At 41.5% G+C, this 19,066-nt stretch overlaps 1 protein-coding gene across 1 annotated transcript in view; it reads left to right on the plus strand.

The window, feature by feature from the left end:
• LOC120753607 (mucin-5B) overlaps positions 1–13,397 on the plus strand; it is a 41,529-nt gene extending 28,132 nt beyond the window's left edge. Inside the window, exons 30-48 of the mRNA XM_040065956.1 lie at positions 76–168; positions 813–1,054; positions 1,555–1,732; positions 2,026–2,276; positions 2,701–2,884; positions 3,407–3,599; positions 4,232–4,410; positions 4,923–4,992; positions 5,143–5,264; positions 5,639–5,670; positions 6,109–6,286; positions 6,871–6,975; positions 7,635–7,675; positions 8,233–8,355; positions 9,239–9,334; positions 10,612–10,740; positions 11,639–11,678; positions 12,367–12,490; positions 13,040–13,397. Of these exons, the coding sequence (XP_039921890.1) occupies positions 76–168; positions 813–1,054; positions 1,555–1,732; positions 2,026–2,276; positions 2,701–2,884; positions 3,407–3,599; positions 4,232–4,410; positions 4,923–4,992; positions 5,143–5,264; positions 5,639–5,670; positions 6,109–6,286; positions 6,871–6,975; positions 7,635–7,675; positions 8,233–8,355; positions 9,239–9,334; positions 10,612–10,740; positions 11,639–11,678; positions 12,367–12,490; positions 13,040–13,214 (2,555 nt within the window). The 3' untranslated portion in view covers positions 13,215–13,397. The remainder of the gene's footprint in view (positions 1–75; positions 169–812; positions 1,055–1,554; positions 1,733–2,025; positions 2,277–2,700; positions 2,885–3,406; positions 3,600–4,231; positions 4,411–4,922; positions 4,993–5,142; positions 5,265–5,638; positions 5,671–6,108; positions 6,287–6,870; positions 6,976–7,634; positions 7,676–8,232; positions 8,356–9,238; positions 9,335–10,611; positions 10,741–11,638; positions 11,679–12,366; positions 12,491–13,039) is intronic.
• The last annotated feature ends 5,669 nt before the right edge of the window (positions 13,398–19,066 follow it).

The raw sequence follows: 19,066 nt of genomic DNA on the forward strand, positions 1-19,066 counted from the left end.
AATGTAAGAAATGTCTTAGGGTTTGAAAGTAGAATAGTAGAGGATTTAAATACTAATTGATATGATTTCCTGCAGAACCACATAGGCAATATGTAACATCTGCACCTCCCTCATCAAAGGTAGCCACTCCCTGCTCCTGCAATGACAATGGACAATTGCTACGAATGGGTGAGAAGCCATGCAATTTTTTTTCTGCACCATTGTCATGGAAAGATGTACTGATAGATAAAAGTGCTTCAGCAAGTAGTCATTCTGCCTGTCGAAGTTAGACATTACCAGAAGTTTTTACATCTTTGAACTGTTGCTAACACCTTCAGAACTACAACTCTCCCATATCCAAAAACTTTATTCTAATTTGAATACCCCTGGTAAAAGGAAACTTACAGCAGTTGCTGATGCCAGCAGAGCCCTGAATCCCAAACTGCTGAACATGAGCTTGTAATTCTCAATAATATTCCAAAAGCAGGAGGAAAGACTATTCTTCATCTGTTAGTAGCTCCTGCTTCACTTACCTCCTGGTGTTTGTGAAGAGGAGATGCACTCAGTGATGTACTCAGTATTGTCTCTTTTGTACTCATTTTCAATTCTTTCCAATGTACATAGGAGCAGAATTTCAGATTAGGCCTTGTGGCCCTCCCTCAGTCTTTGCTATTTGGATGAATTGCTGTCCAGTTCAGCTATTGAATCCCAGGAACTGCAGACAGACAGTCCCCTGAGCATGGCTATTGGCTACAGATAGTTAAATGCAGGGCTGAGAATGCAGCTGCTCTGTGATCAGGCCTCAAGCTAACACTTGGGTTTTGCCCTTGCAGGAGAAAATGTTTCTCTGCCAGTGAATGTATCAGGTCGTTGTGCTTACTCTGTCTGCAATAAATCGTGTCAGATCGAATTAATTTGGGCAGAGTGTAAAACTGGTCATACTGAGACCCTCAAGGTCTGTGATCCACATTCCGAAACCTGTCCACCAACACCAGCTCCTGGTGTAACAAACCAAGTTCCTGCTCCCACAAGGACTTCTGTGAGTGACTGTCTTGCACTCATTCCTCCCAGAAAGGTGAGAGGCTTTGAATTTGTTTCATCGTTCATCATTCCACCATTCATACTTTGCCTGCAGCCAAGATTTGGTGTTCTCTTCTGATGCTGGTATCCAGCACTACAGCTGGACTGTAGGTGTGGCTGAATGAGATGATTTAGAAGTATGCCAGAAACCCCCACTAAAAGAATAAGTTGAAGATTCTTCTGTTCACCTGAAACACCTAAATTATTTTATGTGAGCAAAACTACCTAAACGGAACAAAGACTGAGAAGCCACATCTGGGAGTGTCCTACCATCAGAAGTGGTCAGGACCCTAATATATATACCTAAAAAATAGTTGATTCCTATGTGGTTCATATTGCCTGGTTTCCAGAGCTGGAGTAGACACCAAATTTTGCCATGCTAGACAATTAACTGAATGGAATGTAGTTGCTGTGTGTGATTTTAAAGATTTTGTGACATTACTTTATTATTTGCCTTTTTTTTTTTTTTTTTTTTTTTTTTTCCCAATTAATTAGTTTAATGAATCATGGAATTTTGGAAACTGCCATACTGCCACTTGCCTGGGAGATGGAAACAATATCAAGTTGTCTGTCATGACTTGCCCACCTCAGCAACTGAAACTCTGTGTCAATGGTTTCCCGTTCACAAAACACTCCGATGAAACCGGTTGCTGCGAAATCTCTGAGTGTCAGTGTAAGTGGCAGAAGAATTCCTGAAACTCATGTCATGTTCAGCTGGGCCTCAAAAAAGAAAAGCCTATCTGGTCAGCATCTATATTATGTTCATATCAATTCAGTAGGATACAATGGAAGAGAAGTCCCACCTGAAATCTTGGCTGTTGAAAGCAGATGTCCTCGCTAGAGTAATTTTGCTTTATCAAACTGGATATTTTGTCTCTGACTGGAAGCAATTAAAAAGGTTAAAACCAGCATGTACTTACATGCAGCTCAGAAGTCAAACCTGAAGCCTGTTGTTCTGTCTTCTAGGTATTTGCAGTGGATGGGGAAATGAGCATTATGTGACTTTTGATGGAGCATATTACCATTTTAAAGAAAACTGCACCTATGTCCTTGTGAAGTCAATTCATCCTGCCTCTCACAACTTCTGGATTCACATAGACAACTACTACTGTGCTGCCACTGGTGGAGCAATTTGTTCAATGTCCCTTATCATTTTTTACTCTAACTCTGTTGTTATTCTGACACAAGCAATGGAACATGGAAAAGAAACAAACTTGGTAAAGTATCGTGTTTAAATGAATTCTCAAAATTGTTTTGCTGTAGTTACATTACTGTACTGCCAAATGTCATGTCTTTACAAAGGATTCAGCTTGTAAAATACGTAACGGGTAAAAAATGCAGTTACTTTGCTTCTTCTCTCTCTTTTTTGATTTGTGTCAATAAAATCTGTATATTCTAAAAAATCTGGGAAATGATCACATAACTGAAAATTGTGTTTTTCATCCTGATATGAGTATTCAAATATAAATTACGACACATTAAAAATGAATATTAGACAACTGCTTAAATGACTGCCTTTGACAGACACCATTTGGTGCACCTAAGGTGAATTTGTGCTGCTCTGCTTTCCAGCTGCACTAATTATATACCTTACTCAATGAAAGAGTGTCCATAAAACCCTTTTGTTTCTTTTCTTTTTAGATTTTGTTTGATGATAAGAAAGTTGTTCCAGACGTTTTTAAAAATGGTATAAGGATAACCAGTTCTGGCCTTTATGCCATAGTTGAAATACCCGAATTAGAGGTTTACATCTCCTATAGTCGACTTGCATTTTACATAAAACTCCCTTTCAGCAAGTTTTATAACAATACCAGGGGACTCTGTGGTGAGTGTCCTCATCAGCTGACAAAAATTAATTCTCTGAATTTTCCTCCTTCTATCTCTCATTCCCTTGTAAAACCTCTAAATGCTTGCAACTTCACTATTTCTCACAGAAGTTAATAAATTTATTTAATGGAAAGACACTGTCAGGAAATGTGGTTTTAAGTCATATCCTTTAATTCTGTTCAGTCTGTTGGGGGATGGAGATAGAACTTTTCTAGGCCCTTCCTTTTCAGCATATCTACTTCATATATGATTGTAGGAAATGTGGAGAGTCCTGTGCCATCTCAGTTACTCTGGCCACCAGGAGAAATGTATCAACCAACACATCAATTCTGGTTTTCATGAGTAACTGGCAAACTGTTTCTTCGAGCCTTCTCTTCCTAGAAGAAGAGTTCGTGTGAATTTACCCAGGGCCCCACATGTTGTTCCCTTCACGCAAGAAGAACTTTCCCCCAGATTTTCTCTAAAAGCAGCTTCATCAGCATCAACTGTCCCTGAACTGTCATTTTTATATTGCTACCAGGTACCTGTACCAACCAGAAATCTGATGATGCTATGAAGAGGAATGGTGAGGTTGTCAAGTCTTTCAAAGAAATGGCATTAGATTGGAAAGTCCCATATCCTACCAACAGATACTGTAATCCTGGTGTCTCACAACCATCGAAGATTGAGTATCATCAGCACTGTGTGCCTTCTAATCTGTGTAAAATCATCTGGTAAGACAACTCCCCAAAGTATCAGGGTAATTTTGTTCTTCACTAAATGGCCCGGGTGAACTGATTCTAGCATATGAATAAAATACAAAATCTTGCATACCTTATGAAACTGACAAGTGAACTGCACGTGTTCTTGAGCTCGGCAGATATTTTTCAGCTGCATCAGCAAAATCAATTATCTCTTAATATTATCTGCTGCTTGGCACTCCCTCTGCCTGTCAGTTCTGGAGAGGCCAAGTGGAACTGGCTATATTACAGTATCTGAAAGCTCTGGATGATATGAAACACAGTCAGAATATAGTAAGCAAATATATGTGTCTGTTTTAAAAATAATTTTGCAGTTTTAAGCAGGATTTTCAAACATGCTAGCATAAAAACATCAACATACAGACTTACAGCTATGAGCTGAGCAGGAGCCTTTGCAGGTAGCAGTCCAACATAATATTGTTTCCTTTCAAAGCATTGTAAAGAATGGCAGGGAAAGCTCATACTTTAGTAAGCTGTGGGGGTGTACTGCCTATGAGAACAATTAGCAGTACCTTGAGGCTTTGCCTGGGCAGGGGGGGTGGTTTGGCTCCGAGTTGAATTCTTCCTTGGAAGTAGCCCAAGGTTTTTCTCCTCGCTTTGTGAAGGACCCTGACGGAGTGCCACGGCGTGGTCCCCCCCCAGCCCTACTACGAGGCGTGTGTGGCCAGCGGGTGCTCGGAGGAGCACCCCAGCAGCGAGTGCCAGAGCATGCAGACCTACGCGGCCCTGTGCGGGCTCCACGGGGTCTGCGTGGACTGGAGGAGGCTGGCGAGCGGGCAGTGCGGTGAGCCTGGGAATGGCGGTGCTGCGAGCCTGGGAACGGGCAGCGCAGCGAGCCTGGAAAACACCCCCTGGGGCGAAGCAAGTCTGGTCTGCCCCGTCCTCCCCTGCTGCTCCGGACCTGAGAAAAAGCAGGAACAAACCAAAGAGGTTGTTCCAGTCCAGACCTGGTGCAAAGCAAGGGGGAACCAGGCCCACAGCGTCTCCCGCGTAGCTCGGCCGCGGCGTTGTGTGTGTTCCCCGTGGCTTGGGCACTAGATGGCAACACACCGCTTCTCTCGGCGTGCTTTGCCCTGCTCGGGCACCCACCCCACGAGTCGGGGCGAGCGCTGCTGGTCCTGTCGCTTGCACCTGGCAGGCCCCATGGGCCGCTCTTGCTGGAGCTGCAGGGACCCCCTTGCCGGGCCGTGCGGACCCGGGAAGTCGCTGCCTGGGCGCTTTGTCCCTTCGTGTCCCTGCATCGGGGGATACACGTGGGTCTGGGCTTTTTAACTTGTGTGTTGCGATGCTCCACAGAGGCCAGCTGTCCTCAGGATCAGGTGTACAAACCATGCGGGGAAGCAAAAAGAAACACTTGCTTCAGCAGGTGGGTCATTTCCTATAAGGCGTTTTTCAGTAATGTGAAAATTGCCGGGGAAGTTTGAAGTTCACATTCCCTTGGGATTTAGGTGTCTGGGTTGCCCTGGGCTACGTTTTTTGCCTGTCGTTCATTCTCGTTTATATTTTGATTGCGCAGAGGAGTCGTTAAGGACACCCTTCCCTCCCAAAATAGCACGTCGGTGTTTGTTGAAGGATGCTACTGTCCTGATGGAAAAATTCTGCTGAATGATCATGATGGCGTTTGTGTGTCTGTTTGTGGTAAGAAATGGTATAAATGGTGCTATGGGAAGTGGGGATAAGTGCCTGACTAGAAGTGCACATTAAGGGGTTTGTTTTGGGTACGGAGGAAATGGGGGAGACCTTGTTACTGACCCTTTCTGGTGGGGCTGGAAGCATTCCAGATTGAGAGTTTCTGCCTGCTCTCATATGCAGAAGGTGCAACTTTCAAAAGAACAAAGAATAGCATGTTTCAGATGTTTTTGTGTTTACAGCCTGTGACTCTGCACTCTGAATTTCTCTTTCTCTTTGTGGTTGTTTCTCAGATTTCAGTACCTTCCTTCTGTTCCTGTTTTTCTGCTTCTGTTTTCGCTGATTGAGTTATCTTTGAAGTAACATCTAAATTCATTTTATAGGTTGCACTGCACAAGATGGGTCAGTAAAACAGGTAAGAGAAAGGAAAATACTGTCTTTAAAGATTATCTGTGTTCTGTGACCTTCTTCAAAAATGACTGCATAAGTTGTTTTTTTTAATTCTAAGCTTAAAAAACAGTGATCTGCAGTGACAGTGGGGACAAAATCAGATTTTATTAACTCCAGAACTTGTTTAATCACTTGAGGTACAGAAACAAAAAGAGTAGTTTGTGGGAATCAGTTTCCTGGTAGAACTTCAGGCTTTCCTCCTGGAAACACATAAACCTGCAAAGGTGGCAATTAATGGCATTTTATCTTACTGATCCCTTCATCTCCCTCTGGGATTTGAACTGCAGTTTTCCTACCCAATAAATTAGGCCAACTCAGTCCTACACTGGCTTGCAGCAGGCATTCATTGATATAATGCTTCCAGGTTTTACTCTCTGAACTGCTATTCCTCTTGGTTTTATAGCCTAGAGAGGCTTGGGAACATGACTGTCAATACTGTACTTGTGATGAAGCGACCCTGAACATCTCTTGCTTCCCCCGCCCTTGTGCTAAATCTCCACCTATTAACTGCACAAAAGAAGGCTTTGTACGCAAAATAAAACCGCGTTTGGAAGACCCCTGCTGCACAGAGACAGTCTGTGGTGAGTAGATCCTTCACATGCCATAATATGGCATCATTTGCCTTCAGCAGTAACCCTACAGTGAGATGTGGTGTCCCACAGGTAGCAGATTCAAATAAGCACACTGGAGTGGTCATTTCTTCCATCTATGTGCCAGGAGCTCTTGCTAGCAGAAAAGAACTCCTCTGGTCCAGCTTGTATTCTAAATTAGTGCCATGATCTGACAGATATTTACACTGGAAAATCCCGTTGGCAACAGTAGGTGCTCCACAGGATCCTTTGGCTCTTGCTGAGATGAGAGGGTGATCCTTTCAGAGTGATTCACCCAGTAAGGGAGGATGTGTTCATCTTCCAGGCTTCCCTCAGGCTTCCTGTGGAGGTTCCTGATATATGTTTGCCCTCAGCTTTGCATTTGCACCCTCCCAGTCCCAAATGCCCACCACAGCACAGGAGTAGCCTGCTCCTAAACCTGGCCATTCCCAATATCTGTACCAAGATGCAGGACAGAGGATCCTGGAAATAGGATTTTTTTTTCAAGCTCTCTCTGCAAGTAACACTGCTGGATGGGGTGCTTTGGCTTACTTTGTTTCTGCTGTCTATTGCAGAATGTGATATAAAAACCTGCATTATCAACAAAACATCATGTGACTTAGGTTTCCATCCAGTGGTTGCTATGTCTGAGGATGGTTGTTGCCCTATCTTCTCCTGTAGTAAGTACTTCATTTCTTTAAGGTGTTTTATTAATTCCTTGAAGTATTTGGTTTTTCTAAATGAGTTAACATCATGGCAGGAGCCTCTTCCTTTCCCTCTCAGCCTTTACAATTGGGATATATATATATATATATATGTATGTGTGTGTGTGTGTGTATATATATATATATTTTTTTTTTTTTTCCCTTTGTATTAGAATAACTGGTTCAGGTTCTCTGTAGCCACTATTCAGGGAGTGTAAGATATTGACCATGTACTGAATGATGGTTAAACTGAACCCATCCGCAAGCTCTGCTGCCAAATTATATTTCCAGATTCAGACACATAAGCCCATTAGCTTTGTTACCAGCTTAGTTACCAGAAAAGGTAAAGTAATTTCAAGTATAGGTAAAAAAACACATGGCAAATAGATTTTACCTTATGGAAAATACCAGGGTAGAGAATTATCCCCACTTGATGCATAATATCTAAGCAGATGCTACATGTGGGCTTCTGAATACCAACTAGTACCATGTACTAGTTGCCTATTTTCCCCCTCCTGTGTGGGCTATTAAGTTCAGCTCTACTATATGACTTCTCTAAATCACTCACAATTCAGAGATGAGTACAGTAACTGCATCATTCCTAGCACAACCTTTTAATTTTTTTTCTCTTACAGTACCAAAAGGGGTATGTGTTTCTGAAGGAGTTGAATTTAAGGTAGGTCTTCTTCCAGTCACTTCTTCCTACAAGTTAATGTTGCCTGAGTCAGAACTATCTGAAATTCTGGTTTTCAACACTCATACAAAAAGCAGGATTAGAATGGCCTGTAATTCTTCCCTGCCAGCAGTCTCCCTCCCAACCCAAAGCAATCTGTGATTCTGGGGTAGGTTATTCTAGCATTAAATGCTAGAGACCAATAACTTGCTTACTAAAAGAGATCTTTCCTATACTTTAGAGTCAGTGGGTCAGAATAATGATTGAACACAAATTTTAAATCTCATTGAATGTTGTAAGATTATTGCTTGGTCAAACTGACCAAAAATAGGTGCTTGGAATTTATGAGAACTCATTTAACATCATTGATACACTTGGGAATGTCAGCCTTGTGTTCATTTTGTGATACCAGTGGTGAGGTTTAGAGATCTGGATGTATATTCATTTAAGGAAATTCTTCCAAAAATAAATCTCATTAGTTTTTTTGATAGGCCAGGGGGATGTTTATTCCAGAACCTTATGAATTCTTGTCATGCTTTTGTCTCTCCCTATATTTCCAGCCAGGGACAATGGTGCCTAAAAGCTCTTGTGAGAACTGCGTGTGCACAGATGAGCAGGATCCTGTGACACAGACCAACCGCATCCAGTGCCTTCCAGTGCAATGCCAAACCACCTGTCAGCAGGTCAGCACCTCCTTGACCACAATGGCTGTTGAGTTGAAACAGGGAGAGTGTAGCTGCTTTATCTGTGCAACACAGCAGGGTAGACTCTTCTATTACTTGTTTTGTAAAGTCCTTTTTAGGGTGCTGGTTATTTTTGCTCTAGCAAATTTCAGAGGTCACCCTTGGAAAGGTGCCTGAGGGGAAATGATTACAAACATATTAAAGACTGACTGCTGAAAGATGTTTGTGTCATTCTGTTGATGTTGTCCATTGTCAGCTCATAAATGAAGATTGTGTGGAAACTACACAGACACTTTCACTTGTGGACTCAGTTACTTCTCAGTACTTGTGAGAATCAGCACTCAAGTTGTTCAGTCTGTAACGGAATATAAGCAGTGTGGTTGCTTTTCCATTCATGCCCAGATAAGGACAGATGCACCACCAATGTTAAAAATGGACAAAACCTTTTATTACAGTTTTTCCTGAAGCCAGCCACACCTACTGCCACTAGAGGACCGATGGATACCTAAAACACAGGGGAGAAAATCTTCACATGTCCGATAGTTCTTGTAGATAATTATATCAGACCAAGCAGTGGTGGCAGATTGTGCAAGTAATCATGTGCTGAATTAATTTATTTGACCTCCTTTGTGTGTTAGTCTGAAGAGAAGACTAGTCAGTGACAAGGTCTTCATGGCAACTGACGTACCCAGAAGTCAGTAAAGCAGAAAAATTACCAGCTTTGATTGCCAGGCTTAATGTGCTTCCAACAGGTTTCAAAAGACAACAAAATTGAAACCGGAAGGTTGGCTCATTTCCTCTGCCATCTTCAGTGTAGTTTTGATCCAAAGATACTTCAGCAACAAGACACGGGCAGACGTGTGTAAATGGTTTGTTCCCACAGGGCTTTCGCTATGTGGAAGAGAAGGGTCAGTGCTGCAGCCAGTGCCAGCAAGTGGCATGTGTGGCAAATTTTCCATTTGGCAATGTGACCATTGAGGTAAGCACTCCCTTGCTCTGCACACAAGGCTGAATTATCAAAAAAAACCCTCAGCATTTTTTCAACCAGTTTCATGCATTTCAAGGCTGGGAGGACCTCTAGGAGATGTAAAAATGTCTGTTTCCAAAGTGAATGTAGATGCTGTGTGCATCTCACAGGTACTACCATGTCGACAATTATATTCTCTGGCAGGAATGGAAATCATGTTACCTCCACTTCTCTTGACATGAAATAGCAAGAAAGAATTTGGAAGGGGTGGTTACATGGTGTAATACTGCTCTTGCAGAGGTCCATGTGCTGGCTTCACATCACACTGCTCACATCTGAAGCAGTTTTATTATCTTGCCCTGGAGATACAGGGATACAGTGTGAGCAAGCTGATAAAGGTGTACTGCCAGTGGTTTTGAATTTGCTGACACCAAAATCAAGTGACACAGCTGCTGTAGTGTTCTGTGACTTTGTAACACGCACAGATAATACATCATGTCTTGCAAATGTAGCATCCTGTAGGCATGAGCTGAGCCTTTAAAGGATGGGTTTGATGATCTTGGAGGTCTTTTCCACCCTTAATGATACTATGATTCCATGATTTTATTGGTTTTATTACAGCTTGCTAGTCCTGTGAATGGTTAATGATGCTGCTTCAACCAGTGGCTTATCTTACATGCTATTGCTTCTCTGACAGCTCTTGTGTTCTACATCTTCTCTATTTCATCCTTTTATTCCTTGATAATTTATCTTACAAGCTGGATTTTTCTGTTCCAATAGATAGTTTTTATCTCTGCATGATGAGGCTTTGCAGTTATCCATTAATCTCTACTGCAAAGACTTTTCTTTTTCACTCTTTCCATCTGTTGAAAAAGAAAACTGTTGAAATCCTTTGGAAGAGTTATTTTTCTTTTGTGTATATTTTAGCCTACAAACATTAACACACCTACCTTCTGGCATTTCTGTTAATACTTTTATGCTCATTCTGGCATTCTTTCATTCTTTCCCCCTGGGAGGCCACAGAAGTGATTTTGCATAGACTGGTAGTGGGCGAGCTTGGTACATAATTAGTAGATGTGAGTTGCAGACATCTCAGCCCTTTCTGAGTGATGGGAGCAACCCAGTCTCTGCTGGTTCATTGACTTTATGACTGTTTCAGTTTTTTAATTTTATTGGTATACTCCATTGGCTTGGTTTTTGGTGGTTTTTGTTTGTTTTTTCATTTTGATTTGATTTGTTTGTTTTTATATTCTGTTTTATTTATATTTTTTCCTGTTTCTTTTTATCAGGTTGGAAAGAGTTATAAAGATCCATACGACAACTGTACTCAGTACACATGCACAGAATCAGCAGGCCAGTTTTCCTTGACTAGTACAATAAAGGTCTGCCTACCATTTGAAGAAGCAAACTGTGTGCCAGTAAGTATTTTACAGCCAGAAAAAGACTTCTGTAAGGAGCCCTGATGCTGGCCTGGGAGTTATATTTGCTGTTTTGAATGAGTATTTCTTGATCTTTCTCGTATGATCATCCTTGTTTGAAGGAAATTTGCTTTTCCAGCCTGTGTCCAATGGAAATAAAGCAAAGGTATTTGCAAACAAGTCCACACAATTTACATTGTTGTGGGATAAGCACTAGAACTTGAAAGAGAAGGGTATTGGAGCAATAGCAAGGAGGGATTTTACATCATTTGAGAAACATCAGTGTTTTAAAATGCAATTGAACAAGTGGTAACTCACCATGGACCCTTGGAGGACTTATGAACAAAGTGCCTTCTGACGTGTGGTGTACCATGAAGTGAGGGAATGGAACATGAATGACCAAGTGTAACATTCATACCCAGGCTTTCAGCTATTGGTGGTTTCCAGTGACTTTCAGAAGCATTTTGGGACTTCACAGCAGATCAAAGCAGGGACTAGGACAGCCATGTACTTTAATCAGCTCTGGGGTAGGCTCTGCCCAGGTCAGGCTGTTCATTTCCAGGGGCAGCTGTTATTCTCTGGGGCTGGGGTTTTTATACTGGCTTCAATAGGACTTAAATAAGATCAGGCATGTATTACAGGGCATCTGACCTGGCTTGTGAGAGGTTATATTGTTATGAGAAAATTCACTCCCTTCCTTGCTGGGCAATTTGTTTTGGTTTGGATTTGTTAAGCAGCTTTATATATAATTGGTATACAAATATCCAAATAGGTATACAAATGATGAGGAATTTGTGTGGATTAGAGATGAAGGGCTGTAACTGAACTCTCATCATTGCTACTGTCTGCTTGGTACTACATGTATCTGAACTGACTGTTCTGGTTACTTTCAATACAGGGGACAGTTGAGGTATCTTCAGATGGCTGTTGTAAGACATGTGAGTGCATTAAATCACTGCTTCTCTATTCCAGTACTGTTTTGTCCTTCCCTGCCTGTAGCCCTGTTTCTGCATGCACTGAGAGCCTGCACATTCCACAGACTGAAAGACAGTTTTACAGCAACAGAACTGTTCTGTACTTCACAGCCGAGACTAAAAATCTGCCTCATTCTTCCAATGGGAACACTAAATTTTTTTAATCTCCTTCTCTTTGTTTTTAAATAACTGAAATACTGTTAGTATTTTCAGTATACTGAACTATACTCCTGATAAGAAAACTTGTAGAAATTATTCTCTGGTGTTCTTGTATCTGCACATTGCGTAGAAACAAAGTTTTGGGGTTGTTTTTCTGTAGAATTTACTCAGAAGTCCTAGGTTGTTGTAGAGCCCACAAATGTAATTTATAGCAATTTTAGAAAGACCTAAACCCTTCATATCTCCTTTAGGTCTTGATTCAACAGTATCTTTACATGCTAAAGCTAGTCCACAAATGGAGAAGTACATTGACCAGTGGGGAATCATTTTGCTGAATTAATGCCTCTTCACACTCACATTTGTGGTTTTGGTTGTGCATTTGAACTGTGAGAAATTTTACTAGGATGAACTGTCCTTGATTTACTAGCAGATACCTTTCAAAACGTTTGTTCCTCAGTCTGAGGAAGCCTTACAGAAGTGTTCTTCTGCACAGGTATTGACCTACCACACAAATGCAAACGCAATGTGAAGGAGCAGTACATCGTGCATGGCAACTGCAAGTCAGCTGCTCCTGTCCCAGTGCCCTTTTGTGAAGGGATGTGCAGTACCTACTCTGTGTAAGTAGGAAGCCTTTCTCTGTCCTCCTCTGTGGCTTGTTTTCCTGCGTTCTTGTCACTGGTGGGCTGCAGCTGTTTGTCCTCCTGCTGCTTTTTGAAAGGACCCGTTTGGGAAACAGGGTGTGCAGAAGGGCACTCATTAGCAATGGCTTCAGTGTGATAGAGTGCCTTATCTTAGTCGGGAAAATAGAACCCTTGGGAGAGACGTCAGCTAAATTTATCCAACATGCTCTTAAAACATGTCCTTGTATGGCTTTTAAACAGCTCTAGGAGGTTTTCCTGCCTTTTGTTCTCTGCATGAATTGCTCCTTTCTGACTTGCTAGAATGAACCTAATCCAAAATCCACTGAAGTTACTGGGATTTTCCCCACTGGTGTCAAAGGATCTGGCCCTGCATGTCCAATAGCATCCTGAGGAAAGACATGAATAAGCAGAAAAATAGACAGGAAATTTTGTTCCTTAATAGTACGTGCATTTGGAGCAGCAAATACGGATGAGTTTGGGAAGGCTACAAGCAGCAGACTGATATGAAAAATCTCATTTCTATAGGTATTCTTTTGAGGCCAGTGAAATGGAACACAAATGCACTTGCTGCCATGAAAAAAGAAGTCACAAAGTTAAGGTGGATCTGGTTTGTTCGGACCACAAAACAGTCCAGTTCACATATGTGTATGTAGATGAATGTGGATGTGTCGAAACAAAATGCCCAAAGAGGATTACATGAGTATAAACTAAAGGAGATACTTAATCTCCCATTTAATCCTTCCCTAGCAACTGAGTAGTTTAGAAAACAGTTGTGAGTAACCTTCAAATGACCATAGTAGCGCTTTTTCTTTCTGGTATTATATGCAGTTATGGAAATTAGCTAAGATTTTACTCTAGATGTTTGTAAAATAAACTGCATTTCAAAGAGAACTTGTTCTCCTGTTTCAGTGATGCTGCTAATGGGGCAAAGTGACTGATGTCTTTAATCCCACCCTGATGTATAAATCAAGGTTATTACAAGACACTGTAGAGACAACTGCGTCCTTTCAAAAGTCCTGAAGAGAGTGCACATTTTTAAACCATAACCACATGTATCACTTCATTTCCATTAGAAAAGAAACACCAATCACTTCCACAGCTGCAGTTCAGGTAGAGGCTGGATTTGGTTCAGGGCCACATTTCTGTTCTTCTCCCCAGTGGTCCCAAATCTACTTTGGCTGTGACTCTGGGTAACTGGAGAAAGTCAAGGTGGTTTTATTCCTTCTTCACAGTGAGCACTGTATCAGGAATGTAAAAACATGGATCTTATATATGCACTACAAAATGAATACATTTGCATACTTATTGGGAGTCATCTCACTGGGGGTTTTTATTATTTGCCAGCATCAAGCTCTGATCTGTGTGTTAGTTCAGTCTCACTACTGGTTACATGACTATGATTTGTGTTACAAATAATTGACTCCCAGCTAGCATGTCCAGTGGTACTGGTGACAGTATTTCATGTGGACAGGGATCAAAATGATCCAACAATACCCTGAGAATACACAAAGAAGGCAGATGGTTCTGTTATTTGAGCAATTTGTCTTTTGTGACCTGAAAGAGAACAGAAGACTGACTTTCTTAATGTCCTGCACCCTGCTGCAGAGGGTTTTTGAGAATTATTTTGCAGGGAATACTTTTGAACTGACCAAGTAGATACGATATGCATTATACTTTAGCTTTCCATTTTTAAATGTTTGAGATCTTGAGCCCCAAGGAATCTTTAATTTGCTTCTTTTTCATAAAAAATCCTTTCAGCAGACGTCAGGTTTCTTTGGTATGTACTGTTTCAACATGGCGTTACTTATCTTAAAATTGTGGGGATCCTTGATATTGCTTAATTATAAGTTATAGGAACCTCTGAATAATTCAGTTAACGGTCTATAAAATGCAGCTCCCTTGGAAGGCACAAGTGCTTGACTGAGGCTCATGTACAAATTTCACATTAGTCCAGAAAACTGTTGTTATTGATACAAATCAAGCACACAAATGTTTTTGCAATGCAAAGAACAGCACCAAAAAAAAGGACATTATTTCCTCCTTGCTTTTCCCTGAGGGGGAAGAGGTCACTCTTGTGTGCTTTTGCCATCATAATAGTAAGCAGACTCTGTAAGTAGTCATATACACACTCATGCAAATCAACCAGACAACCAACCCTCAAATCAATCATTTTCAGAGAGATGACTTAGCAGAAACAGGATCAGAAACCTTTCACATCTCTTCATTATCTTCCGGTGGGAGGAGTAAACCACAATCTAATCATGCCAGCTGTCCTAGGTTTCTCTCTTCTTGTCTGTTTCAGTGATGATGAGATTTTACACAGAACCTGAGAATGGCATTGATTTAAAGGCATGCTTTCTTGCTCATTTTTGGCATGCATTTTGCTTTTCAGGCAAGTGAAATGCTTGAACCAAAGGCATATTTCTATCTCCAGGATGCTTTTGATCATGTGAAATCTCACATGCTCCTTCTTCATTCCCAGTTACACCTGACACTCCATTTACTCACTCAATCCAGCATCTAACTGGCCTATGTGATACTACTTAGAGCCCCGATGGCCAGGTTTTAAGGAGAACTCTTTGGTTCTCTGTTTGGAGGTGCAGTCTTACTTAGCTGCCAGCAAGGTAAAGCCTTTTTAATGAGAATTTCAGCTTCTTCAGCTAAAAGACAGTCAGTAAATATTACAGAATCACAGAGTAAGCTGAGTTGGAAAGGACCCACAAGGATCATTGAATCCAACTCCTGGCCCTGCACAGGACACCCCAAAAGTCACACCATGTACCTGAGAGCATTGTCCAAATGCTTCTTGAACTCTGCCAGGCTTGTGCTGTGACCACTTCCCTGGAGAGCCTGTTCCAGTGCCCAACCACTCTCTGGGTGAAGAACCTTTTTCTAATATCCAACCTAAACCTCCCCTGACACAACTTCAGGCTGTTCCCTTGGGTTCTGTCATGGGTCAGAGAAGAATTCAGTGCCTGTTCTTCCTCTTCCCCTCACAAGGAAGTTGTAACTGCAACGGGGTATCTACTCAGTCTTCTCTTCCTCAGGCTGAACAGACCAAGTGACCTCAGCCCTTACTCGTACAGCTTTCCCACAAGGCCTTTCACCATCTTTGTTGCCCTCCTTTGGTTCCTCTCTAATAGTTTAATACCTTATATTGTGACTGAAACTACATACAGTACTCAAATGATCTCCCCACCCATCACAAAACCAAAAATCAGCCTGGAGGCTGTTTAATAAAATCTGGCCTTTCTTGCTCAGTGCCTGTGCCTCTGCATGCAGCAGCAGCACTGCTGCTTGTACAGAGCAAGCTGGACTGCTGGGAAAGTCTGTCTGTTCTTTAGGCTGCTGCCACAAGCTCCCCACCAGAATGGGCGAAGTTCAACACAGGTGGCCTTGCCTGAAAGAGCTTGATTTGACCATGATCCTGCTGCTGCTGCTGTGGGGCTCCTTCTCACGTGTGCAGGGTCAAGCCTTCAGCTGTAGCCCGAGGCCATCTCTTCCGGTTAAGTCAAATGTTTCCCTGGCATAACTCAAGAAAAATCAGTGGCATGACTCCAGGTACTGTTTCTTCCTTTTGCATGAATTCTTTACACCAGCATAAACTTCAATAGGGTAACCCCAGGAGAACCAGTGCTCAGCTGAGCCAGCTGGACCAGGGCTCAGCTGGTTTCAGCCTGTAGCCATTCTTTCCTTATCATGCGAGGATGGTACTCCCAACTCGCTGAACAGCTCTGAGCCAACACACCAGGAAGTACTGTCACATATTGCTAAAATAAATATTTGTCAGAGATACTGCCTCATGTCAGGCGGACAATTCCTAAGACACTTTATCATTTTTCTGGTGTGTTCTGCTGAGTCTGGGTTGCTGTTATAAGATGAACTCTGACTTGCCTATTGGTTTGAGGCCTGGAAAGGTCAGTTCACAACACTACTTTGATGTAGTTTAGCTAATTTTTTTTTTTTTTGTTACCAGTTATTGGCATTTGCAAGGAGGAGAAGAAAATTCAGGTTGTACTCTGAAATTTTATTTGGGGAGCTGCACTGTTCTTTGACCTAGTTCTCTCCTGAGTGATCCCCTGGCTGTGGAATCCAGCCAGTGTTATCTATGGTGTGCTTTATCGATACCAATCTATTCTGATATCTAGAATCTCGAACTAAGAACAAAGACTGTGAACTGTAAATGCCCTCTGATACAGAAGGGATTGTTTAAAAGATTGCTGCACCTTCTTTGTTTCGGTGTACCAGCTTAACAATTGGAAAGTTGCAAGGTAAACATGAAAAAATTTGTCTAAATATCACTCAGGAAAGTTATCTGGTTAGTAATGAACCAGAAAAGAAAAGAATCTGGCAAATTCGATGGATCATCTCTTAGGTAAGGGGGAGAATAAAGATTGTATGGTCTGAGAGCTGTCCCTGATGCTTCTACAGATTCGTGTTTTCAAAGACATTTTCTTGGCCTTGTTTATATTTCCCTCCTGATCTAACATAATGACAAAGGCAGGCCTTTGTTTCTTTTACGTGATTGTTTCTTTTATATGAGTGTAATATTTAAGTTCACAAAGCCTTCGTGCAGTGATATACAACATGTTATTCGCTACTTACCTGGCATCCCAAACATCCTTTAGGAGAAAGAAAGGTGACAATTTTCCAGACACACCAAGACAAAGGTATCAGTTTTGAAAATCTTTCTTGTTTTTACACTTCAAAGGATCTGATTATTCAGTATCTTTAGGGCAACAATAGAGTCTCGGTTTACCTTGTACGAGGCCATTCTCACACCATTTAATCCTCTGACAATCGAAATGCCTCTCAGGAGAGCAGCCTCATTGGAGGCCTGCCTGGGTAATTGGCCTTCTGTCAGGAGGAGGCCACAGTTTGACCATGAAGCCACAGAAACGTTGTAACTTCTCAAGAGCTTAACTTTTCTCTAAAAGAAGTGAAGGCACAATTTCCATCAGTAATCTGTAAAGCACTTTAATTGATACTCCCTGGCTGTAATTTTTTTTTTTTTTTTTTAATTCAAATGCAATCAGTCGAGTGGCTTCCTGTAACTGTGGGGATTGACACTTCTGGTCACAGATATCCCTGTTTCACTTGAGCTTGATTTCTCCAAAGGCCTGTTTTTAAACTGTCCTTCTTGTTGGAAAGAAAATTATTTAACTACAGATTCTCCAGAGCATCCAGTCCAGAAACCAAGAAGGACTGAATAAGTAGGCACTGGTTCATCCCATTTAGCTAAAAAATAGTCCATATAAATCAGGACTTGAAGCACTGTACTCTTTCTGTTTATTTACTGAAAATTGCTATGCATCTTAACTCAGCCCAGCCCTTCTCTGGAAATGTTCCTACCTCTCCTTCTTTTGACTTCCTAGTCTGAGGTAAGTACAGCCCTACTTCATCTAAATCCTTTAAGCAATGTAAGGATTTGATACCAAATGCCAAAATTTTGTGACAGAAAGCACCAGATATATGCCACAAATTCTGCCGACCCTATATCCTACTTTGAACATCTCAACCAGGAGCACTTTCAGTGCAAAACTCTTACACCCCGATTTTTACTAAGATTAATGCTGAGAACAGTTTCGTAGCTTAAAATAACTTCTTTGTAAAGGGCTTAATCTCACTTGCTTTTAACATTTATAGTCATCTTCTGAGTTTTCCCTTTACTCTTTTTTTTTGTGTGTTTTAAATTGCAGTCCTTAGGAACTGATCTCATTCTCAACTCTGACACTTCAATGAGTCATATTTTGACCTACATTAATGTGCCTTAGCATGACTCCAGCAAATCTAAGGGAGCTTAAACTGGGCTAAATTAGCAGTGAAGTTAGTGCCATCCCTATGTGTTTTATTTATAAATTATATTCAGCTTCAATGTATGAAGGTCTCTGAAGAAGTGCATAAACCCTTTCATGTACCAGCTCCTGAATCGTTTGTTTCATGTCACCACCTCTCCCTACACTGCTATTCAAAGAGAATCTGGAGGCAAGTCCATTGCCACTCCTTTACAGCATCTTGACTTCACTTCTTTACATATCTCGACATTATTCTATATTGACTGATCTATTTCCTGTAATGCCATAAAAACCTGGCTTAAAACCAGGGTTTAATCTGACCTGCAGTAAGCATTGTTCTATAAACAAAAGGCTACTATAGTGCACTGTAGCCATACCAGCTGCCACTTTATGGCCTGGAATTAGCCTTTCCCAGAGGGCTGTTTCTCTCAAGGACCAGCGCACAAACCTTAACATCCCCAAGCACCCCAATTTAGTTCTAGCATGCTTACCTGAACTTTCTGTGTGCTTTTGATGATATTTTCTGTTTTTTCAGACTTCGGGTTAGGCATGGAATACATTTCCTGGGTATGTGTTATATGCTATAAATCCATCTTTCTTCACTGTTGCTCCAGGAAAATTTTTAGGAAGTGCTATAATTCATCACACTGTTCCTAAATAAGTTGTTTGGAAAATCCTTCAAAGAATTTTTATAGCCTGCAGTGCTGGTCTGTATGGGGAAGTTCCTGTTTACTGAGAACCAGGACAACTCTTGTAG

The sequence above is a fragment of the Hirundo rustica genome, chromosome 6, assembly GCF_015227805.2.
Source record: "Hirundo rustica isolate bHirRus1 chromosome 6, bHirRus1.pri.v3, whole genome shotgun sequence".
NCBI classification, from domain to species: Eukaryota; Metazoa; Chordata; class Aves; order Passeriformes; family Hirundinidae; genus Hirundo; species Hirundo rustica.